Source organism: Zalophus californianus, chromosome 3 (assembly GCF_009762305.2).
Source record: "Zalophus californianus isolate mZalCal1 chromosome 3, mZalCal1.pri.v2, whole genome shotgun sequence".
In the NCBI taxonomy this organism is placed as follows: Eukaryota; Metazoa; Chordata; class Mammalia; order Carnivora; family Otariidae; genus Zalophus; species Zalophus californianus.
Genome location: NC_045597.1, coordinates 108,334,415 through 108,361,132, shown reverse-complemented (window position 1 = coordinate 108,361,132; position 26,718 = coordinate 108,334,415). Strand labels below are relative to the sequence as shown.

Below are 26,718 nucleotides of genomic sequence, written 5' to 3'. Positions count from 1 at the left end.
TATTTATTATTATTATTAATCTTGCTTTTCTGTTCTTTGAGAAAACATGATCAGGCAAGAATACCAGCTTCCCTGCCAGCTAATGATTTATCTATTTCATATTTCTATCCTTTCTTCCTCAGGGCAGGTGCTCCTACTACTAGTGTTCAGTTTCTCATTCCAGCACCATGAATTCTCCTTGGGAAACTGCTCCACTTTCATATCCTTGGGCTCCAGTCCCTCTTCCTTCTCTGGCACCTTTTCGTCAGCCTCCAAGTCTACTCCATCTTTTCAGAACTCATCATACTTGAGGGTTGTCAAAATGACCCCCTTCCTCATTCCAGCTCTTGCGATTTCACATGGTTTTAGTAAAGCTCCTTTTCTTTGCCCTTCTCGTTTTGTATCTCTGGTTAAACTTTCTGTCCCCTCCATCTCCATGCCTGACCTATTCTTATTACTTTGCCCTCACCTCTTTCCCTCCCACCTCACTTTAATTTCATCTACATCTATTCTTAGAGTTTTTCACTGTCTTCTTACATCTCCAGGTTTGTTCCATGTTTCCAGCTTTAATTATTCTCCTGAATTTCAGATTTAAATGCATCACTGCCTGGTGCATATTTATTTTTGGATCTCCCACAAGCATCTCATACTCATTATATTCTGAAAACAGTTGAAAAGTCATACACTGAGGGTCAAAGATCTGAATTTAAGAATCTGACATTTAATGAGATGGTGAGCAGAATATTTGACTTCAGTTTCCTCATCAAACATGGTCTTGAAACTCCATTTCACCAATATATTTATCTACCAATCATCCCTTCTCATATACATTATTGCAATAACATTCTCATTGATCTCCTTGTTTCCACTTTCACTTCACTGAAGTTTATTCTCAACATAGTAGTCAGAATTATCCTTTTAAAAAGTAGGTTAGTTTCTCTCTTTACTTAGAACCTTTCAGCGGTTTCCCATCTTGATTTTTAGTAAAACTCAAACCTTCAACTGCTTATTTCAACCTTGTATTTACTGATTTCTTGACCTCAACTCTTTCTACTCTCTTTTTCTCCAGCCATTCTGATCTCCTTAGTGTTTCTCTAAATTTGCTGAGCACCCTCCTGCCTCAGGTCCTTAGTGTATGACCTTTACCTCATGACCTTTTATTCAAATGGTTATCTCCTTTACCTTATATAAGTCTTTATTTCAAATGTCACATTGTCTGTGACATATTCTCTGACCACTTTATTTAAAATTGTACCTCCTTCTCCGCAGCCTCCTATTCTTAATCTCCATCTGTTTTATTTTTCTCCATAGGGTTTTATTTTCTAATATACTATACATTTAACTCATTTATTTTATTTTTGTTTCTATCCTGCCACTAAAATTTAAGTTTCATGATGGCAGAGATTTCTGCTTTAGGAAAAAATAATGTATCACCAGTGCCTAGAACATAGTAGAAACTCATTAGTGATTATTTAATAAGTAAATGAATGAACAAATTAAGATGGGGTAGTGGTGGTGGAAGTGCTTTTGAGGTTAAAAAAAACCACTATAAAATACTTATTATTCCTTCTATTATACCTACTATTATTATTCCAATGCCCCCATGACCAGGCTCACACGCACATTACTTTTTCTTTTGTTTTTTTTTTAAATATCAGTATGTTTTATCTTGGTTTTGAGATGATATCCAATCAATTTTTAAGGCATTTACTTAGAGACATATTTGAACCTTTCAGCCATTTGGTCACTGATTCATAACTCTTACCTCACTTGGAGCAGAGTCTCCATTTTAGTCCCCGTTACTTCAGTTCAGTCATCAGGAGCTTTTCTCTAGACAATTGCAACAGTCTCCTGACAGATGACTTTGTACAATATTTTATTATAAATAACCATTCTTAGTACTTTTGTATGACTTCAAATTATCTACAGAACATTTCCTATGGTAATCAAGGTCCTTCATTCCTGACTCTGACCTGTGTTTTTGAGATGTTATTTTCCAACACCATTAACAGTTCTTTATGGTCCTTTTTTACTTCTTTATACTTTCAATAAGTACTTATTGATTATTTACTGAGTCAAGCATTATACGACGGTATTTAGCAAGGCACCATCTCTTTTCCCTTATCCTCATAGCAATTTGTTATAGTTTGGGAGGTAAGAAGGAAGGAAACCATCTAGCATCTCAAGATCATAAATCAAATGCAGAGTAGCTATAGGTACAATGAACATCCATTCCGATTTTTCTGGAATAAATTTGATTTATGCCTGTTTCCCAGTATAATTATTAAAAAGCTTTCCTTCATCTTCAGAACTCTCCCAGTTTGGTGATAAATTATATGGTTTCCTTGTCTATAAGCAAAACAATTTGAATTTCATCTCATGCTCTTTCCCTACATTAACTACAAAAGTTATGTGACAGTCTAAAGCAAAATTTAAGTCCTCCTCCTCTAGTGGTGGAATGTACTTATAAATATCACACAAATTATTTGGTGAAAAAAAATCAAGATTTTATAACCTGAATGTCATTTCAATTTTAGAATTTTTTGTTTGTTTCTTTCAAATGCACTTTAATAATTAGTTCCTTAGTTATATTGTCACTCTACCCCTTGTCTGGAATGCCCTATATTTACTTTCCATTTATCCAAATCCCACCCATTTTTAAAGTAATGCTTACATCTCCAAACTATTCTGTTTTTGTCTCCATCTTTGTGGTCTTTTCTTTTTTTTAGTTTTTTTTTAAGATTTTATTTATTTATTTGAGAGAGAGAGAGCGAGTGAGAACACAAGTGGGGTTGTCGGGGAGAGGCCAGAGGGAGAGGAAGAAGCAGACTTCCCTGAGCAGGGAGCCAGATGTGGGGCTCCATCCCAGGACCCTGGGATCATGACCTGAGTCTAAGGCAGACACCTAACCAACTGAGCCACCCAGGCACGTCTGTGGTCTCTTCTTTTATCAATTATTTTCTATATCATTTATTTGGCAAATTATTGTATAAAAGTACTTTTTTCTCCTCCTGGATGTGTTGACACAAACAGTCTGCTGGATCCTTAAAGACAAAGATGGTGACTTCTACATTTTTGTAGCACTTACCCTAGACCCAAATACAGAGTATGCTCAATCCACTTAATGTAAAAACAAAACAAAACAAAACAAAAACAACCCAGCTATGATAATAGAAGTAATAAGTGGGGGTATTGATGGTGAATTTATTGAAAAATATAATAGGATAAGATAAAATAATAGGAATTTCAGGTAATATCTATAGTTTGAAAGTGGAAAAAAATAGTTATATACCCACAAGTTGTGTATATGTTTGTGTATGTTTGTAATATATATTATTGAAAATTATGTTGGGGTCAAGAGAGAAGAGGTTAAGGGAGAGAAAAAAAGATATACCATATTTGATCCCATTATGTGGAAAATGCACCATCATTCTGTATTACTGGGGGAAAAAAGTCAATTAAGTTATGGTCTAATGTTTTCATGTCACAGAATTTTTATTTGCTACATATTGAAAGACCTACTTACTAATAAATTTTTTTATCTTGAATCATTCCTGTATATACATAACAAAAGTGTAAGTGATATCAAATGGCTATGATTTGATATGACTAACACTCCTTCACATTCAGAGATCATCAATTGTAAAAAATATTCCTATTTCAGACATTTAAAATATTAAAAATGTAAATATTTTTATTGAATGGATTAACAGTGTATACATAAGTATATTGCAAAACCAAAACAAAATAAAAAACAAGACATATGATGAGTTTACTAGGACTTGAGGCAAGACTACAGAGTGTAAATATTCTGAAGCCATTGAAGGAAAATAATGTGATTTTTGGGTAAAACCAGTTGTAGAAACCCAAGTTAGAGCAAAGCTTTATGGAAGTTACTATCACTTTTGCTGTCCAGTAACAGAAGCTGTCATCTGGGAACTTGTAGCAAAAAAAGAAAAGCAAATATTATGATAATGGACATCTAATTAATGTAGGCACATGAAGCCTCAGTATCAGGACAGATGATTAGGACCTGAATTCTCAGAGATGGAGTTTAAGTACAATATTTAAGTTTTATTTCTGATTTTTCTTTCTCCTAGAGCAGAGGAAGAAACTAAAATTTCTATACTCAAGAACGTCTGCTTTGGATCAACATCTTCTATAAAACCCACTGGCTCTGATTGCCATATGCCTTATCCAATATGACCAAAGTTCTAGTTGTAAACACAAAGAGAATTCTTAACTATTTTCTGGACAGATTGTGTGAGACCGCAATGTAGTCAATTCTACCAAAATTGTGTGCTTGAGCTGAGTGGCTAAAATTAAGATAAACAATTGGTTTAGTTTTGCTGCTGAACAGAAAGTGGGGATCACACTCATGTACCTTTTATGTATTGCTTTCCCACATTTCATCTTTGTACTGCTCTTGTGTTTGTGTTCAGATCATTCATATTTTATTTCAAAACATTTTCATTTTCAGATCAGCAGTTGTGTGATCCTGGTGAATTTCTTTGCCACGATCATGTGACTTGTGTCTCCCAGAGCTGGCTGTGTGATGGGGACCCTGACTGCCCTGATGATTCAGACGAGTCTTTAGATACCTGTGAGTAGAAAGGTTCTCGTGCCATTCAGATTTACCTTACATGTGAAACTAAATGTCAGTTGTTTTCACGGATGACTGCTGTTCCAGTTGCTTCTTTCTTTTTTTTTTTTTTTCCAAATAGCCTAGGAAACTTGAAATCTTCTGTTTGTGTTTCCTTTAAAATGACTATGTGAATGAGACCATAAAATGCAGTTTTGTGAATTAATTTTTGAAGGGAAGAAAATGCAAGGTTAATTATTTCAATGTAATTGTGTTAACTACTAGAAAAAAAAATATCTTGAGGAGGAAAAAAAATCCTTTAAACATAACACTCAAAGGGAATAAGCCCATATCCAATCATTTATTTCACCCATTTTGAGACAGAGGAGCATATAGAGGGAATAGTAAAGTAATCAAGTTGAGCTCCCATATTATTTCTGTTAATGTCTTCAGGCACTATACAAATTATTGAACATGTTTTCTTTAGAAACGGCAAGACAGAAATTATATTTATTCATCCATACATGGAGCTTCTTTGCCTTAATAATATTAGATTCAGAAGCTCTTCACACACATGGATCCCAACTGTAATAATACCACCTTATCAAACTTGTAGTTCACTGAGGGTTTTGCATACATGAAAAGTGCCACTAACGCAAAATTATAAATGACAGGGCCCCAGCTAAATCTGCTATACTTTTTTTTAATACCCACTATCATATGGAGTACGAGCAGTTCCCTAAATTTTGATATTGATATTTCCAGCACTTCTAGTTTAGTCTGTGCACCCCCTGGAACCAGGTGTGACAGCTTATCAGTTTTCTCAAAGCCGCTATCTGGTGCTTTTGGGTTGAAGTGGGGAAAAAAAAAATCCATCATCCTTAGTGCTTGATACTGTAAGAGATAACAATTACTGGTTCCATTTTCCATTTTTATTTACTTGTTTACAAGTCTTGCAGGCAGGGCCAATATAAGTGTTGATAAAAATCTTGCCATTAGAAAGCAGAGGCAATGATTATTCATTTTCTTTATGTTTGCTAGTTTCTCAGCATATAGGTTCTTGAATATTTGCATTAGTTGCTCCTTCCTTTGAACAGATCACTTCTTCCATAGGAAGAGGTTGTAGTTGTTTACTACATTTGTAATTCTCACCAGTTTAATTCAGAAAACCTTTACTAGACTCCTTATAGCATAGAAAAAAAAATAGGTTAATGGGGAAAAGCCCTAATGGGTAAAATAAAATGTAGTAAATCCATACAAAAGAATGTTATTTGGCAATAAAAAATGAAGTACTCATGCATGCTACATGGATAAACCTTGAAGACATTTTGCTAAGGAAAAGAAGCAAGTCACAAAAGTCCATGTATTTTATGATTTCATTCATATGAAAGATCTGAGATAGGGAAATCTACAGAAATATAAAGTAAGTGAGTGGTTCTCAGGGCCAGGTGGGGTTGGAGGCAATGAGGATTGACAGCGAATGAGTATGGGATCTCTTCTGAAGGTGAAAATTTCCTAAAATTAGATTACAGTATGGTTGTACAACACTGTTAATACATTTAAAAACATTGACTCATACATATTAAAATGGGTGAATTGTATGGTATGTGAATTATATAATAATAAAGTTGTTTAAACATGAAAAAGAAGGAAAAAATCTCAATAGTATGGCTGTGAGTGCAGATGGCATAATACTGAGAGAAGACAATAATAAATGCAGTGGGCATGAAATATATAAGTAGTGGGACCCTCCCCTATTGAAGTACCATCTGGGAGTTTTCTCCTTGTTAGCTGCAAGGTTGGGTTGCCATGGGACAATTAAAATAAAAAGTTAAATTTTTGAGTTTTGGTACTGGAATCTTGTGTTTCTGTCCTGATCTTTCCACAAAATTGCTGATGGGGAAAAATGACAGAGACGTGAGATAGCTTTGTGGAATGCATGTGCAGGAAGGCCACGTTAAAGGGAAAAATTCTATGGAACTGTTTACCTGGCACAAAGCAAAAGCAATTGAGAAGGGCGCCTGGGTGGCTCAGTTGGTTAAGCGACTGCCTTCGACTCAGGTCATGATCCTGGAGTCCTGGGATCGAGTCCCGCATCGGGCTCCCTGCTCGGCCAGGAGCCTGCTTCTCCCTTTGATCCTCCCCCCTCTCATATACTCTCGCTCTCTGAAATAAATAAAATCTTAAAAAAAAAAAAAAGCAATTGAGAAGACGGTTGGAGAGCCTATAAAGGCAGGAGTATCCTTTATGCTGATGAAGAATAGAGAATAATGATTTTTCTTTTCTTTTTTTTTTTTTTTTTGTGCTAAAGAGGGAGTTCAGTAGGAGATTCAGACTGGAGAGACTTTGTGGTAGAAAAGAGTAGCAAGGACCTGTGTGATCACAACCCAAGCCCAGAGAAGAAAGAGACCTTGCAATGAATGCTCAAATGTATTGGATGATAAGTATCCCTTTCCCCCTCCCGTGCCCACTCCACATCTCTAGGAACATGGCTGATACCCATCAGGGCCACACCAATGGACTAGACCCGAGTTTGCCAGCCAGCATCCACCCTGATTGATTGGGCATTTCTTATGAATGGTCAGTGTATCTGCCACAAATGTTGTTGAATATTTGAATGTCCACTCTGCCCAGAACATAGACAGCACCTTGGGCTTGGGAAAAGGTAGATCATTTACAGAGATTAGGGGCTTTAGCAGCCTGAGGCCTTAAGTTAGAAATTACATATGGGTTCATTAAAAATAGAGATAGACTTTTCTGCTTTCTTAAAATATTTTTAAAATGAAATTCATACCTGCTCAAGATATTTTTGGCAGTTTTTAAGTATATAGTTATTTTCTTCTCCAATAAAATGTGATGAATTCTATTTAAAAATATTTCTTCATTTTGGCTGTTCTTACTCTTTTAACATCAAAATTGCTGAATATCCTTAAAGGAAATGTTAAAACTATTCTTATATCAGTGTAGTTACATAACAACACAGAGACATGACTGTGTTTTCTACCTGGGTACTTGATCTGGGCAACATATTTGGATCTACATTAAATTAGCCTGTTCCAGATAAATGGTTTCGGTCAGTACCATTGAAAGTTGGACAAGTGTAGAAAAAAACTTTATGAAAAATATCAGAGTTTTTCAAATTTAAATTTCTCAATCCAGATGTTCACAGTTATCATTTTCTCTAATCATAGTGCTTTGTAATGTGTTGTTTATGACATTCATATGCAGTCATCACTGATCTACATAAAATAATTGCATAATTTTATAATTATATGGATGGATTCAATGTGAAGGATAAATACTAGAAATCGAAAACCTTGAAGATTGTGATTCTTAGGAAGGGTAATTTTGTGCTCAGTATATGAACGAAAATGTGTTATCATCTTTGATTTGAAGACAAAATATGTTGTATCTACAAAATATTAGATGAAAACAGCTGATGCAATACATTTATTTTTCCTAAATCCACTTAGCCTTTAAGATGAAAAGAAGACCAATATAGCATCAAATTGATTATGATAGTGGGAAAGCTTTGCCGTGACAACATTCTAATAGGAAAAAAAAAAAAAAGCTTTACTTGTGAAATGCTGATGATTGAAATGCTTTAGAAGATAAATGTGCATACAGGAAAACAAGAAATTTTGAACTTAAATGAAATTTAGATATCTGGGGATCTGAGATGTTAACGTGCACGTACGTTCCTCTTTTGTGTTTATTTAGGCTGAGGCTCTAGTGGAAAAAAAAGGCAACCCCCCAAAAAACAAACAAACAAAAAAACCAAAAACCAAAACCAAAAAGACCCCAAACTTTTGTGGGAGGTTGGTTTACCACTAAGCTGATTGCATGTTGGGATGAGTTTTCTCAAGTATGCAATTGGAGAAATTTAATAATTTATATCCTTACATTGGATGTGAGAAATGATTCATTAACTTCCTATTAAAAATAAAACTCCTTATTTCTCCATATTATTTGAGGTAATTTTTCAAGAGTCTAAATGGCTAATCATCTTTAGGTTCTGCGAGGCAATGAGAATAGAAAATCAGGAAAATCACCATCTTTCTACTCAGTGCTTTTAATCCGGTTGTTAGTCTAGCGTTGTTGTATGTGACAAGAATTAAAGTAAATGGTGATAATGTTTATTTGTGGAATGAAAGCTTAGCACCACCTGTGGCAGGGAAGTCTTAAAAGGCACTTTTATTCTGAGGTATTCAGAATTTAATTCCTTCTAGGATTTTCTGTTCAGTGCTTAATGATACTTCCTTTCCAACAATCTGCTTCAGCTGATGTGTGATGTTTTCTGCCAATCTGATGTGAATATACTTAAAACTATATTCTTCCTTTTTAAGTCAGGAAGATATTTGTTCTGCTGTTTGTTTTCTTTCCCTGTTGCCCTACACCGCCCCCCCTTCAGATAATCATTTAGGGTGCCCTTTAATTACATACCATACTTTGGATGTAATGACTCACCGGCCAACAAAGGTGAATAAAAATGGCCTTGAAGGAGGGTAAGATTTGCAACCTGGATAATGGTGATCATTGGCACATTGACTCGACTCTATCCCGTCCTTCTGAAGGATCAGCAGACTTTTTCTGAAAAGGACCAGATGGTAAATATTTTAGATTTTGTGTCCCATATGATTTCCATTGCATCTTCTGGCTTTTTTGTTTGTTTGTCAAACCCTTTAAAATGCGAAACAAAAACAAAAAACTTTCTCAGCTTACAGTCTATTCAACATAGGCCACCGGTGGGATTTGGCCAGTGGGCTGTAGTTTGCTAACCCAGGTCGCAGTGTCGGTGCTGAGCTACCCCCACTGTTCAGTATGGAGTTGGGTCTGTGCCCAGATACTGCTGCCCCAGTGAGCAGCATCACCCCTCACAGCAGAAGTATGTCGCACAGAGCTCCGTGTGTACCCACCGCCACATGGGGCCAGACTCACCCAGTATGGTGTCACCTACAAAAACTGGGTTCTTTGTCCTAGGTTTGCATATCACCTTATGGGTTAGGATTGCATTTGATGCAAAACAAGAACAGTCACTTAACCAGATAAGGATTTGTTGTTCTTCCACAAGAAAATTGCAGAACACCACCTTTCTGCTCTGCCACTCTTAGCATGGAGCTGTCAGTTTTAGAGTCAAAGCATGACTACTTCACCTCTGCTGGTAGATGATTTCATTTCAAGCAGAAAGAAGGGATGGGGAAGATGGAAAAGGCAAGTGCCAGTCTCTCTGTTTAACAAAATATCAAGCTCAGTGGATTTCCGCTTAAATGCCCTTGACCAGAATGAAACGGGTGAGGTGTGGGGCAATGAGTATTTTTACCAGGGCCCGTTGCTTTCCAAAAGAGAATCAGTGGCTCTGCTATTAAAGAACAAGGGGACGGTAGCTATTGGGTAGGCAGAGGCACCGGGCAGCATGTGCCACCATGTCCTTTCCCTCCCCTTCCTCCTCTCCATCCACCGCGTGGGAGGAGCCAGGCACAGTGCACCATCAGGGCTTCTGAATCCCAGCGGCTCGGCTCCAAAGCCAGTTCCTCCATGAATATCTTTGCTCTCCGGCAACTCACTTAACTTTTCCAGGCTTCCATTACCTCGTCTGTACAAAGGACATGACAGTACCTGCCTCATAGTAATGTGCTTATAAAATAGTGTCTTTTGCAGGGCACCTGGGGGGCTCAGTCAGTTCAGCGACACACTCTTGATTTCAGCTCAGGTCATGGTCTCAGGGTCATGAGATCGAGCCCCATGTTGGGCTCCAAGCCTGCTTAGGATTCTCTCTCTTTGCCTCTTCCCTGTTTGTCCTTTTCGTCTCCCTCTCTCTCTGTTAAAAAAATGAAAAAAGAAAAAAGAAAGAAAGAAAAAAAAGAAAAGAAAGAAGGAAAGGAAAAGAAAAAGTGTGGCATAGGAAGACTTTCTTCACCACACACCCTACCCTGAATTCCAGATGCCCAGAGCTCTGACCAAGTACCTTACCCTGAGGGTCTTTAGATTGAACATCCTAACTGCCCCTCTCTCACATTCTTACTGAAAATTGGCTTTATTCTCCAAAGGTGTGGCCGGGGATAGGATTAATCTACTACATACACTCATTTGATTTAAGTTGTTAACAGGTTTTAATAATTAGGTATGTTATACTCAAACAATAGGACAGATACGGTATCGAGATTATTTGGGGACAGGTGGCTTTTCTCTAGGAACTCTTCCAAAAACATCAATTGACTAAAGTTAAAATACATGGCTACAAAACACGAGTGAATAATCATACTTAATCAACACTGCAGTCCTGAAATGTTGAGGTTATGTCATTTTAGAAAATGAAGAAACTGAGTTTAGGGTTCTCTCCTCTGCCCTCCTGTATACTGGCTATTATTGGTGAAGGCAGAGTTTATATTTCTTTGAACTTGCCTTCCTTTTTGGAAATGCTGAGGTAAAGAAGGATCCAGTTCCTCCGAGGACCCCTTAGTCCACTTAATTTAAAAATATGATGTCATTTGAAAAACACAAAAAGCTAGCCCAACAGGGTTATAACACACTGACATGGGGAGTGATCAGTTCTAATTGAATAATGCCGTAAAATAACAAGGCTCCTGGGTAATAGGAATAGAAGCATTTATGAAAAATGAAAATAACTGTGAGTGGTTAGGGTTCAATGTGCCTCTGCATGAGCTGATCACTTCTATTATGTTTCTGGTGTGTAGGATTTTAAACATTATTTAGATAGGAAGATATTAATGAACTTCTTATATTTGTACAGTGACCTTTCCCCTAGGATATAAGGTAGAAACACTTTTATAATTTCCTTCTAAATTTTCTTTCTTTGACAGAGGTCAGAGAAATAAAATGAAATTCAAGTGGGAGGTTATTAGCAAACAGATCCTGCCCTTTAAAAATATATAGTAGAATAGGGCATAAACTAGACTATAGGAACAATAAAATGAATGGAAGTGTGGTGCTTGTTTCTAAGTAATGGTGATTTAGAGGTCACTTTGCAATGAGCTAATATATGAGAGCCACACAGCTAAGCTTTTCGTTAGGTAGAGAAGTTGAAACTTACAGATTAAAGGGAAAGCATATGAGACCCATGAGGACAGTTTATGTCTCTTTCAATTCTTTTTGTTTTGCTCTTCATTTTATTCTGAGACTCCTTTCTTTAGCAATGGAGAGGCCAAAAACACTGACCCTTCTTTAATAATAAAAAGACTCCCACTTAAGAGTTGATATGGAAGGGTGACAGAAAGGTGGGGAAAAGTGTAATTATGAATTGAAAGAGCCTGTCTAATGTTGGTTCCTTTTCCTAGCACAGTGGGGATGGGTGGAGGGTGACATTTCTCTTCATTCTGCCCCACAATGTACTAATAGGTCTCTGAAAGTCTGCCTCTGCGATTTTAAGAAAGCTTGATTGGAGGCAGAGGTGATAAAACTGAGTGTACTACGGTTCACACAGGAGAGCAAGACCAGCATTAAAAAAAAAAAAAAAGCCTCACTTTTTGACTCAAGGAGTCACTGCTTGTTGGTTTTCTGATCTAAGATCACAGTTCACAGGATAGAAAAAACTCGTGTTCCTCAGCCCTCAGCCGGACTGGCAACTAGAGGGAATGCAAACTTCAAAATGTTGTAAAATAAAGGGGGTAAAACAAAATAGATGAATTCCACAGACAACTCTGATAAAATCTCTTTGGCTTAAGGGATGATGTACTGTAAACAAATGCTCTTGCAGGACTCTATAGGGACAGAGCTGAAGGCTGAACAAGAAGTCTTCTTAGAAATGATTCAATCCATCATTTATCCACATCTACTCTAGCATTTGGGGTTAGGGAGGAAGGCTTTCTACCTTTCACGGGTGAGCAAATTTCTTCCTGGAGGACGTTTTATTCTTTATAGTCAGTGTATAAAATTTACATTTGACTTTCACTCAGAAGTGCTTCTAAAATGACATATTTTGTTAAATGAAGCACTAAAGGATGTTGTGTTCTAAGAACTTGTTTTAATGGCAGTGCCTTTCTTTTTCTGTCCCTGCTCCCACATCTTCTATCATCCTTCCCTAAAAGCAAGATATGAAACCCAGCTGTTATATGCTTAGGGAATTTTCAGCTGGTCAAGAGTATCATCATTCTACTAATTGCTATACTGGCCCTGTTCGGATTCAGGCAGCATGATTAACTTTGTGTTGATTTTTTTTTTAATTAAAATCTTTGTAACATTAACTTTCCTGATTTTCAGGATGGGAGAAATTACTCACAAAGGAGTAAAGTTCGTGGAAGATGGGTAGACTAAACAGGGCTTAGGTGAGAGGACACCAATTTAGTGAATGTGGCTAACACCATGCACTCAGATTTCATGCAGGGTTCGTTGTTTGTTTACTGGAAAATAAAAAAGATGCCTTGGAAGAGTTTGTCCAAGTTATTCACTGGTTAAACTTGAAGGATCAGATACAAGAGGGAATCCTTCAAATGGCACAAATCTTTCTTAGGACTCAACAGCAAGAAAGAAAACAAATACTTCCCAATACCCCTAGTTGAGTTGTCAAGAGAAAAGTAACTCCTCGTAGAAATTACTTGTCTTTGAATTCAGCATACAGTCATAAAACCAATAATCTCATTCTTAACAAATAGGAATTGTAGAAATAAGTTGTATAATGTTTTGATGATTTTTAAAGGACATGCACATTAGAATCATTTAATATCTTCTGACCATTGCAACTCTTTTTTTTTTTTTTGAGAATGATAAAGCAGATATTGTGGCTATTGAAAGAAGGAAGAAAGAAAGGAAGGAAGGAAGGGAAGAAAGAAAGAAAGAAAGAAAGAAAGAAAGAAAGAAAGAAAGAAAGAAAGAAAGAAAGAAAGAAAGAAAGAGAGAGAGAGAGAGAGAGAAAGAAAGAAAGAAAGAAAGAAAGAAAGAAAGAAAGAAACAAACAAACAAACAAACAAACAAACAAACAAACAAAGAAATCTGAGGCAAGGCACAGACAGATTGCCTGGTCAAGAATCTCATAGCTAATAGATGACAAGGCTAGAATAAGAACCCAGAAATTCTATTTCTTAGCTTCCTATTGTAGTGTCTGTTATGGGTTGAATTGTGTTCTCTCAAAACTCATATGTCGAAGCCCAATACTCATATGTTGAACTCATATGTTGAAGCCTAATACCTCAGAATGTGACTTCATTTGGAGATAGGACCTTAAAAGTGGTAATCAACTTAAAAAGAGGCCATTGGAGTGGGTCTGAGCTTAGTGGTGGTCTTATAAGAAGAGGAAATTTGGATACGCTAAGGGACCCTGGGGCGAGCGTGCACAGATGGAAGACCATGTGAAGAAGCAGAAAGACAGTGACCATCTAGAATCCAAAGAGAAGCTTCCCAGGAAACAGTCCTAACAACATCTTGATCTTAGACCTCTGGGCTCCAGAACTGTGAAGAAATAAATTTCTGTTGCTTAAGCCACCTAGTCTATGGTGTTTTGCTAGGGAAGTTCTAGCAGACTGATAGAGCAACCTATTATCCATCTAGTAAACTTCTATCTATTTTCATACCAGTATAAGAATAATGTAGCAATTAAAAAATGCCTTCTCTGGGGCGCCGGGGTGGCTCAGTCATTAAGCATCTGCCTTCGGCTCATGTCATGATCCCAGGGTCCTGGGATCGAGCCCCACATCGGGCTCCCGGCTCCGCAGCAAGCCCGTTTCTCCCTCTCCCACTCCCCCTGCTTGTGTTCCCTCTCTTGCTGTGTCTCGCTCTGTCAAATAAATAAAATCTTTTAAAAAAAATGGCTTCTCTTCTTTGAAGATATATATGAGGATACTACATTTACAGGCATTATAAGCTTGTTTAAAGAGATGTAAAATGAAATCCTATTCCTACAGTAGTGGTTATAACACTGTTAGAACACCTAATTTAACTCTACAATGCTATTCTTAGGCAAATGAAAAAATATTTTTGATAAAAAGATGGTATATAATTACTACAGATTTATTTTTTTCACATATTTATGAATGATGAGTTGCTCCAAAATTTGACAAAAAAAATAAATGCTTCTTTCTTCACATGGAATTTTGGGGAATTTTGTTACATTTTACTTCCAAAGTTGCACAATATCAGACAATTCAGTTTTTTAAAAAGATTTATTTATTTGTTTTAGAGAGAGAGAGGGTGCACGTGCATAACGGGGGGAGGGGCAGAGGGAAAGAGAGAGAGAGAACCCCAAGCAGACTTCCCACTGAGCATAGAGCCCTATGCAATGTTCCATCTCATGACCCATGAGACCATGACACGAGCAGAAATCACGGGTGGGACGTGTAACTAACCGAGCACCCCGGTGCCCCTAGACAATTCAGTTTTTTAAATGAATGGCATATTATCTATTTTCATTTAAATAGTGAAGAAACTTTTGTCACTGAACTAGATTTCTCATAATGTATAGGTTCATTTTCTTTAAGAAAACTAAAACTATCCAATCGATCAGTAGCTATCTACTGAGGAACTATTGTGTTCAAGGTACTTACTAGGAATGTTCCTTCAAACATTTATGCCATACCCTACCATGTAGCAGGGTTTTCATTTATGCTAATATAGTCCTCTATTCTGGTTAAATGCTACTATGTCTATGTTAAGGTAGATGATGTTTATGATAAACATGATGATGGTGATTATTGATACAAAATGGATAATCAGTATGAGTCAGATTCTGTGCCATGAGCCATATATGGATTATCTCTTTTGATTCTAACCACCACCCTGAACAGGACCTCAGGTACAGTTGTTCATGTTGAACAGGGCACCAGGTGACATAAATGCCACAGTCATCAGGGTGTACATATTTTCTCACAAATGGAAACAAATTATCTTGAAAAGGGGGCAACATTTTCTAATTTGCATGAAGGCACTATATGAGCTAATGGTGGCCCTGCTTATGATACTAACTATGGTCTTCTTTTATAGATAAGAAAAATAAATCAAGTTATTTGCTAGAGGTCTTAAAGCAATTAAGTGACAGAGCTACAGTTGAACACTGTACCCTGCTATACAGCCTTCTAGATAGGAAAATGAAGCTCAGAGAAGTTAGATAGATCCCACTGAGATTCTCTCTTAGTGGAGGCAGGATTTTCATGCAGGCTCATCTCACGTTATATTCACATCAGCATGCTTTCCATTATACCACACAACCTCCTGTACATGTGCAAATCGTTTGGCTATTCAATGTACACACAACAAATTTTAATTGAGTGACTACTATGTGACAGATTCTGTGGTAGTTGTTGAGAATGACAAGATCAATATGCTAAATATTAAAGATAGGTATACTAACAACTGGAGAGAAGATTTTGATTATTTTTCCAACTAAAAAGGTTTTGTTTATAAATGTGTATATGTTACTGTGCTAATCATTATAAAAGGTTAATCATTATAGAAAATTAATCACATAAAAGGTATATAACAGGTATAAAAATCACTAACATTTATATATGCATATATATGAACTTTGTGTGTGTGCATATGAGCAAATTGAATCTGGAAAAATAATTAATATTCTCTTAAACTTTATTGCTCACACATACAAAGCACATAGACACACACACACACACACACGCACACACGCACACACACACACACACCCCACTAGTTTGAAAACACATATTGAGCATAACTATGTAGATTATGAGGAGATTCTTCTTAGTTTTCTATTGCTGTGTAACACACTACCATAAATTGAGCACCTTAAAACAGCACACATTTCTTATTTTACAGTTCTGTAGGTCAGAAGTCTAGGCAGGATCTAATGAATTCTCTGCTTAAAGTTTCACAAAATTGAGATCAAGGTGTTCCTCAGGCTGGGCTCTTAGCTGGAGGGTCTAAGGAATAATTCACTTCCATGCTCATTTCAGTTGTTGGATGAATGCAGTTTCATGTGGTTGTAGGATTCGGGCCAGGAGTTTTTGATAGCTGTCAGCCTCTACCACTCTTAACAACTAAAGGCCACCTACATTCCTTGGAAGGTGACCCCCTCCATTTTCAAAGCCAGCAATAATATGGCAAAACTCCCTCATGCTTTATGCTTCAAATCCCTGATGTCCTTTTCACTATATGATAGAAAGAACTCTGCTTTCAAAGACCTCATGTGATTAGATTAGGAACACTTGGAAAATTTCCCCTTTTGCCATATAATATAATATAAGCCTGGGAGTGCTATCTCATCATACTCACATGTTCACCCATATTCAGCAGGGAAAGGGTTATACAAGGGGGAGGGTCACTGGGAATTGGTCTTAGAATTCTGACAATGTGTTAGTTTGCTAGCGCTGCCATAAAACAAACCAACCAACCACACCAAGTGGCTTAACTAACAGAAATTTATTTTCTCACGGTTCGCGAGGCTAGAAGTCTAAGACCAAGATATTGTCAGGGTTGGACTCTGCAGCCTCTTTCTTTGGCTTATAATTGGCTGTCTTCTTCTGGTGTCTTCACCCGGTCTTTCCTGTGTGTGTCTGTGTCTTAATCTCCTCTTTTGAGATTATAACTGTCATATTGGTTTAGGACCCACCCATATGACCTCATTTTACCTTAATCACTTCTTTTAAGACTCTGTCTCCAAACAGACACAGTCTGAAGTACTGGCAGTTAGGACTTCAATATATAAATTTTGAAAGGACACAGTTCAGCCCGTAACACACAGAATTATTTTGGTTTTCTTTTTTGAGATTTTAAGACATCATTAGTCACTAGCTCATCTGCTAAATGTAAATTATTATTTAAAAAGTGGAATTCTTCCCCTGCTTTTTTGTTGTGAAGAATCAAGCTGGCAGAAAAGTTGAAAGAATAGTATAGTAAACAGCTGTATACCCTGGATTTATCAACCATTAATATTCTGTTACATTGCTTCCTCTTTCTCTCTTCCTGAATTATGTATTCATATGTGTAATATTTACACGTATATACATATGTATGTTCATACACATGTTTTTGTAGACATCATGATGCTTCCCTAAATGATTCTTTTTTAAAAAAAAAATTATTTATTTTAGAGAGGAGGGGAGGGGCAGCAGGAGAGTGAGAGAGAGTCTTAAGCAGACTCTGCACTGAACGTGGAGCCTGACACAGGGCTTGATCCCATGACCCTGAGATCACGACCCTGAGATCACGACCTGAGCCAAAACCAAAAGTCAGACACTTAACTGCCTGCGCCACCCAGGCACCCTACCCCTAAGTGATTCTAAGAACAAGGCATACTCTTACATAAGCACAGTACTATCATTTTGCCCATGAAATTTGACATTGATGTAATATCCAGTCCATAATCAAATTTCTCCAATGGTACTCAAAATAACTTTTGTAGTTATTTTCCCCAGCTCAGGATCCAAACAAAGATAATGCATTGCATATGGTTATTATGGTTCTTTAATCTTCTTTAATCTAGAATATTTCTTAACTTTTCTTTTGTCCATCATAGCATTGACATTTTTCCATCGAATGTCACACAATCTGAATTTTCTGTTTACTTGATGAGGATTAGAAGACAAGTAAATATTTTGCTAAGAATGTCTTGCAGGTTATGATACATCTTTCACATTGTGTTAAATAAAGAGGTAGGTCAGACAGATGATAGCTTGATACTTGGTTACCAAAACTGAATTACAACAAAATCTTTTACAGAACATAAGGTACACCTTTGAACTATACTGCTAAGAAATTAAAGATGGGGGAGGCTTTTTATAGTCTTAACTCTTTCAGTAGGAAAAAAGAGTTAGAAAAAGATTAAAATTAAGACCTTAAAAATATGACAGATCCTTACATTATTTGACCTTGAAAATATAAATCAACTGAAGAGTGAGGCTATCAAGCTTGAACTTTGTATCTCTTGAGTTGTTATCACATGCCACTTAAAAAGAATCTAATTTTGGTTTTTCACTTTGCTCTATGTGTAGTGAAATATAAATGTAACATAGAATTATTATAATGTTGTTTAAGTGATAAAGAGTCTAAATCCCTCATTACATTGTTAGGATCCTTAAGGACAGGAATCTTTTTATCTCTTTTTATATATCCATACATTGTTCTGAACATGGTGAACAGCAAGTACATATTTTGTCTGAGATTTGAAAGATGAATATGTAGGTAGGGAGTTTAAGACATGATGCCAAGCACTTGAATACAGTCTCATCCATTTACAAGAACTCTGTGAATATATATATATGTGTGTGTGTGTGTGTGTGTGTGTGTATATATATATATATATATGTAATATATAATTATGTTATATGGTATATATGATATATGTTACTTCTTTATAGAATTCACAAATTACAGAATGGTATTTAATACTTTAAGAAATTTACACAATTGCTTTATTAATCTGCTTTCTTCACATAAATAAGGAAAAAGCTCCTTGAGGCAGGGACAGTCTACCATTTAGATTTTTTTCATCCCACCTTTCTTTTAGTACTGTCAACAAGTTTTTGTATGTTTATTTAATTGGTTCACCAAAGGAATGATTGAATGTATCATTTCAAAAGGGAAAGTAGACTCTGAAGAATGTATTATCATTTAATATTTTTAAAAAATTAAGTATTTAAGTATTAAGTCTTAATACTTAAGTCTTTAAGTCTTTCTTCCATTGATAAGAATATAAATATGAGTAAGTTTGTTTTGTTTTGTTTTCCATTTTCTGGGCTTGACTAATATTTGACAGAATGGGAGAATTTGTTACTCCTCAAAAATGAAACTGCTCTAACAAATCAGATATAGGTTAATTCTAAGCTTAAGGAATCGTAGTGATCTGATTGGCTATCTAGGATGTACCCTTAAATGGAGGAGATTGGGTTCTGTTTAAGATTTAACTTAAGGATAAATTGTACCTGGATGACCCACCATGAGCCACAATACAAAAGTGATGAGGATTGAGACTGCCAGGTTCTTACTAAATTTTGCTTCAAGAGAGATTTTTGCTTTCAACTTCTCTTCTTTGTTTCTTAAGAGTCATAGGTTGATTCATTGGACACTTGTAGATGCTAGGAACTGAAAAAAGTAGAACCAGTGTAATCTCCAGATGGACAAAACAAACAAACAAAAAACCCTATAGTTTAGTGAGGCAAAGCAACTGGCCTAAGGACACATAGTTAATAAATCTTATGACTGTGACTGGAATTTAGATCCCTTTGATGTGCATCCTCTCTTTCTGTCCTTTACAATTTGCATGTGTGCCTCCTACTAATATAGTAATAAACCCCTTCTGTATTGATGATACCTCATCATTTATCAAAACGACACCTACAAAATAAAAAGCAGGATCTGAAATAATAACTTTAAGTTAACTTGCTGAATTGAAAATAAAAATAGAGGTGTATCCCCACACTAACTTTGACAATTGCATCTACCTTCAAAATCTGGTGTGTTTGTGCACAGGCATGCATGCGTGGTCATGTGTGCACACTCATAGCGTGATATTTTTCTATAAAAGGCAAGTGATCTGTTTACTTGATACATGTTTGAGTCTTTTTTTCTGTGATAGCATGGGAAATGGAAGAGTATGGTCATTAGGGGAAAATAAGTATAAATGGTAAAATCATGTAAGTATAAATAAAAAATAAATTAAATATAAATTCTCTTTGCTTAACTTCCAGTAAGACATCCTGATATAAGGAATGAATATCTGTGCCAAAAGCAACTAGGTTCCCATTATGCCTGCCAAATATTTTTACAAGCTGTTTTTACCTTGCATTCAACAATCCAGAAAACACTGTAGATCTATTAGCTTTTTTTTCAAAATAATTTTCAGTAATCTAAAAGTAACCAAAGCAATCTCATGGAAAATCTTTAAACACTTAATTACATTGAACCCAGGGTACCATTGTGAGAATTTTGCTCAAAGCAGTATTTTTACAACTCTTTTTATTTCATCAATCAACAAGCCTGTGATAAAAATAAGGATGGGCCTTTAAGAAAATATTTCCAGGTTCTGATAAAAATAATACTGCCCAGTAGAGTTATGCATACTTTCCCAAATATGGAATGTTCCTTACATATTGAAAAAAGCTGACTTTGAATTTTTGGTGTAGCATTCTCTGAAGACTGCTTTAAGTATTATTCTTTTGACTAGTCACAGGACTTAATTTTGCTACTACTCTGGTACCAGTAGATACAAATTATATAGTTTATTAAAATATATTTGGAGTTTCAGGAAAGATATGTCAAAGATTCATACCTTTCGTAAATATACAGAATATTTCTTAAGCATCTTATTACTCACATACCCTAAATACATGATGTACTTTGTATTATAAATCTTTAGCAGTTAACAAACTAATTAATCTGGAATTATAAAAAAAGTAATATGTGTTCATTAAAAAAAAAAGTCTGTTCATTCAGATAAATTTACACTCGAAAAGCTGATTAGGGTAGATTTTGGCAAGAATTGCAGCCTTCCAGTCTGAATAGATTTTAATCAGGTTTGACAGCAAAAGAGCTTTACCTGGTGTTTCATTTAATTTGAGATTTGTAATCAGATGATTTATAGGAGTTTAGGTTTTGCAAAATGTGAAGCATTTGTCTTGATATAAGAGTAAGCATCCCCCATTGTCAATTGGAATCAGTAATCTCCCATTTTCCTGACTTCAGAGATACGGAGTTGCAAAGGGAATATATTTCAACTCTTGCGGCTTAGCCCATAATTTTCATGGAATTTTATATCCGTCAAGGTTAAAACACATTTGTATTACTACACCAATGTTCCAGATATGGGGAGACAGTTACTTTCTTCCAGACCCAAATATCTGTTCCAAGAATGGGAGTAAAAGGTGATGAGTAGGTGATCTAAAAATTAGATCTAAAAATTAGACCTAAAGAGCTCTACAGAAATTTTTCAGTGAGTGGCTTTTGTATTGTTGTTTGCCAAATATCTACTCTGTCATCATTGGCTTGTTTTTATTCCATATCTTACTTTTTTCAACTCCTTCATGCTTTCTGTCCTTTGACTTGTATTCATACCATTTCCTCTTGCTATTCATTCTGATGGTCCTTGTCTACACATGGACCTTTGAGTTTTCCTTTGAGTTAGTATACTACTGAAGTGTTAAATCTTTAATGTTTTCCTTTGAGTTAGTATACTACTGAAGTGTTAAATCTTTATTCTCCATGACCTTGTTTCTCTCCCCTCCCAGACCCATTTCTTCTCTCTCTTACTTTAATTTCTTAATTTAATACTTTTCATCACATGCTTACTTGCAGTGTATTTTTAAATTATTTTTTCATTTATTATATTCTTCTTAACTCTTACCTCCCTTGACTATTTTTATTACATATAACAAAGAAACCATGGTTACGTATGGTTTCCTTTGAGTTAGTATACTACTGAAGGGTTAAATCTTTATTCTCCATGACCTTGTTTCTCTCCCCTCCCAGACCCATTTCTTCTCTCTCTTACTTTAATTTCTTAATTTAATACTTTTCATCACATGCTTACTTGCAGTGTATTTTTAAATTATTTTTTCATTTATTATATTCTTCTTAACTCTTACCTCCCTTGACTATTTTTATTACATATAACAAAGAAACCATGATTACGTAATCAACTACTATTTCAGTTTCAGTAATATTCCAAGTTAATTAGAACCAGCAGGAATAAAAAACCCTATCTATCTCTGAACAAATGTAAATAAATAGATGATAGATAAATAGATAGATAGATAGATAGATAGATAGATAGATAGATAGATAGATAGAAAAAGGAAGGGAAATAAGTCTAAATTCCAAAGAGCTGCCTCAAACTCTAATATAATTGAGGCACTATATTAAAATAAATACAAGTAAATTGAAGAATTAAAGTTTCAAAAAGCAAATGACTCTAAACAGCTGTAATAATACAAAGCAAAATAGACTAAAATGTATATGTATTTCAACAAATGATTCATATAATAGAAATAGTAATTATATATTGTAAAGAGTATCATTTGCTATTTTCTATAATGAAAAAGCAAATGAAAGTAGAGATTTTGAAATTTGGTAGCATTAATTTTGCATGAAAATAAGTCTGGTAACTATGAATGATTTTTAAATTATAATATTTTTGACTATTTTTTTTTCCTTTACTGTGGTGATTCTGTCACTTAACCTTGGAACCTGGGACCAGAGATTTCTGTAACAGAAACACTTATCACAGTGGCCTTTAAGTACTACACAAAAAGTGTCCAATGTATTTATTTTTTTAAATTTATTTTTAATATCACTATTTATTTATTTTGAGAGAGAGAGAGTAAGCAAGCAAGCATGTGAGCAGAGTGTGGAGCCTGACAGGGGGCTCGATCTCACCACCGAGATCATGACCTGAGCCGAAATCAAGAGCTGGATGCTTAACTGACTGAGCCACCCAGGGGCCCCTGATGTATTTAAATAGTAGTTGAATGTTACCCTTTATTCTAGCAAAAATGTGTTAAAGTGTAATAACTGTGTTTCTCCTTAGAATTATGCATGAAAACTATTGTCCTTTGAAAGCAGATGGTCTTTTGGAAAGCAGAACATATCACTCTTTTAAAAAAGCAGAGTTGTGATTTAAAACAAGTAGTTAGAGGTTTCATGAAGCGAGCAATATGAAGCTATTTTAATCAGCAAAAAAAGATACTGGACTGTGAACAGAAAAGAAAGGATCTGTTATTGACAATGTGTTATAGTATAACCATGAGAGAGATAACTTGCTGTAACCAGCAGGCAAGACAACCCAAGTGCAATTTAGCTTTTTTAACAAGGCAGTTGATAATGCATCTAAAATGAAAGGCAAGTAAACTTTTTGAAACTTTATTTAAAATCGCTCAAAATTATCAATGGCTTTCTATCACAGAGGCATGTCATAAAGGTGTTCTTTTCCTTTTAAAGTATTTTTCTCAAACTTTGGGAAAATTAATGATATATTTCTCTGGAACTCCTTCCTTTCCCCTCTACTCTGATAGAATAACATTACTAGATCTAAATTTGATTAAGTGGAATTTCACTACATCATTTGTTTCCTGTGGTGTGAGACCTGCCACATTCCCAATTTGTGTGTCATTGAGTAGGCTTTATAGAAATAGAAGTAAAATATCCAGCTTTACAGTAACTAGGAATGAGTGCTATTTATTTAATCTTTTAGAGCATAATCTTGACAGAAGGTTTAGGAAACTTGTTAGGGATTAGCAAAGGGAGCTAACTCTATCTACAAATATTAACTGCAATATAGTCACAGCACAGTGGATGTATATGCAGTCACACTCAGCACTATGCTACACAATTAATGGTTCAGTTAGATTAAGTAATTGACTATGGAGTGGAGTCTTTCACTGGTAATTTTTCATGATAAAACATATATGAAGAGAAATGCAGTATATACCAGTAGTTCTTCCTTTATATCACTGACCATCTGCACTTTCTTTATAAGGAAATGGAAATAAGGATTCATAAATTATTATTTCAATAACCACTAGGAAGATAGTGAAGTCTCTATGTTATGAGTATGGATTTGAAATCAACAGCTCAGACCCAGTATTAATTTCCATTCTTTATTATTCTTAATGTATTCTTTCTTCTGATTTTGTGTTCTCATTTCTTTGCTTAGATTTTGACAGAGGCATTTCCTTTGTTGTAATTATGATTTCTAAGACTTTTTACAATATAGACAAAGTGAATACTAATAACAAAAAAGAAAGTTGTAAGGACAGGATGCCTGGGTGGCTCAGTCAGTTAAGGGTCTGCCTTCAGTTCAGGTCATGATCCCAGGGTTCTGAGATTAAGTCCTGCACTGGGCTCCTTGCGCAGTGGGGAGCCTGCTTCTCCCTCTGCCTCCCACGCCCCCTACTTGTGCTCTCTCTCTCTCTCTGACAAATAAATAAATGAAATCTTAAAAAAAATGTTGTAAGGAGCTGAATTTTTTTTTAAATTTTCAGGATTTGTCATTGATACCAGGGGAAAAGATACAAAGTAAATTGAACATTAAAGTAATTATCGTGGAAAACGCCTCCAACAGAAAGCAGTAGCTAAATATATCAAATTATTGAATTAAGTGGTTATTTTCATTCATGTAAATCCATGAAATTCAGCAAGAAAAGACTAGAAAGCAGGAATTTAGTGCCTTAGCCATGATTTATTGACTAGCGGGATGATCTTTTGTGGAGTTAACCTTCCTGGAACATAATGTAATTAATTAATAAACCATTAAAACTTGAAAACTCGGGACGCCTGGGTGGCTCAGTCGGTTAAGCGTCTGCCTTCAGCTCAGGTCATGATATCAGGGTCCTGGGATTGAGTCCGCATCGGGCTCCCAGCTCAGTGGGGAGTCTGCTTCTGCCTCTGCCTCTGCCCTGCCCCATGGTTGTTAATCAATCTGAAAATCACCCATGGAGTGGAGAAAGTTATTATAACCTTAGTGTTAATTTGGATTTTTTTTTCCTGACAATTCACCAAATTAAAGTAGAGCTAGGGGAACAATATGCAAATATTAAGCATCACTAAAGTCTGATGTGTGATTGTTTGGTTGACAGTGGAACAATATAGTAAAAATTTAAAATATGTTTATTTTGAAATTTGCTTTTTCATAATATTTATCATGGACAAAAGACTAAGAAAAAGTTTTAAGGTATTTATGTGCTACCTTTAAATAGGTTCCTAGGTTTTATGCATATATATGGCTTCAGTCAATATAAATAGAATTCTAATAAAGTTGGAAAAATGATTTTTCAGTATTTGTTAAGTTTGTTTTTGTTAGTTTGTATGTTAGCATTCAAAAAGGAGAACAAATACTGTACTCATCTACATATATATGCTTTAGTGTGTTTCATAATTTTCTAAATGTCTTTGTAGATCTAATTCCTTCATTTTATTACTTTTGTTAGAAGTTTTTTGTTTAACACACTTCATTGCTTGTGATATTTGGAATTGTTTAACCAAAACTCTTCAAAATCACTTCAGTGAAAATTATAGCCTTGATGGAGATAATACATTAAAAATAACTAAAATAGTACTTAAAAAAACAGACTTCACTTATTAACAATTTTATACCAATGACAAGGTCTTAGAAAATTTACTGATAGATTTCAAGTTTTCTGTCATATCAATTTCTCTATGCTTCTTTATTACACTGCGTATAAAATTACTATCTTTAGATTTTTTAAGCCATTTTTAAATACAACGAATAAAATATAGGATGTATTTCTTTCCTAAGAATCTCATTATCATGGTTTGAAAATAGTTTCCCATTATTAAAGGAGGATGCAAGATGGTACTCACTGGAAATTCAGCTTCCAGAATATTTACTTTTTTCGTTGAGAAACATTTTTCAGTTTTTAATGGTGATTCCCATTATATAAACTAGATAAAATCTTAATTATTATTCAAGTTGGGTGGAAATGAGGGCCCTGATAACTTGCCACCTACCTACATTGCATTCCACAATAGCCCCTGGAGAACTTTTCCAGAATTCCCAGGGCACAGTAGAACACAGCTTGAAACAACTGCTCTAAAGTATATCTAAGATCAGAAGTTTTATATATAGGATAATTAATTCTTTGGGGAATTGAAAAAAAACTTAAATACAAATAAAATCAAAGAATGTGTATTGTAGGCTTAATTCTATTCATTAGAAGAATACATTTATTTTAATTAAATAACTGAATCTCTACTGGAGTCTTTCCCTGGTAATTTTTCATGATAAAACATACATGAAGATAAATGCAGGGTTTATCTCCGGAGACAAACTATGCATCAATAACAATGAGGTAATGATTCAAACTGTGTGTGTCCAAGCTATTAACACCTGAAAAATGAATCTAAAGAAGCAGTAGGAGGGCATTGTTAATGTGGAAAACTACTAGGCTTAAACTATATCTTTTTTTGTAACTTGAAGTCTTTAATGGATGTTAGCCATTCAACTTCAAGGACTACAGTGTACTTGAAGCTATAATGTAGCATACCAACACTGGTTAAGGCATCAATAAAAGGAAAAAGGGAAGGGCATTTGGAGTCCTTTTTGTCTTCTCCGCGTAGAATGTTCCTATTTGAAGCAGATCAGAGGGAGGCTGCACAGCCTTGAAAATATTATTTCAAAAATTATTAGGCCACCTAATTTCAAAATTGGCACACGTTTCCTTGGCCTTGCTTACATTACCAGTACCACCTTATGAGCTATTCTTACTGATTTCTCCTCTTCCCACCTC

At 35.4% G+C, this 26,718-nt stretch overlaps 1 protein-coding gene across 1 annotated transcript in view; it reads left to right on the top strand.

Moving 5' to 3' along the window:
• LRP1B (LDL receptor related protein 1B) overlaps nucleotides 1-26,718 on the top strand; it is a 1,883,216-nt gene that overhangs the window by 348,685 nt on the left and 1,507,813 nt on the right. The window contains 1 exon segment of the mRNA XM_035726875.1: nucleotides 4,460-4,582. Within this exon segment, the coding sequence (XP_035582768.1) occupies nucleotides 4,460-4,582 (123 nt within the window).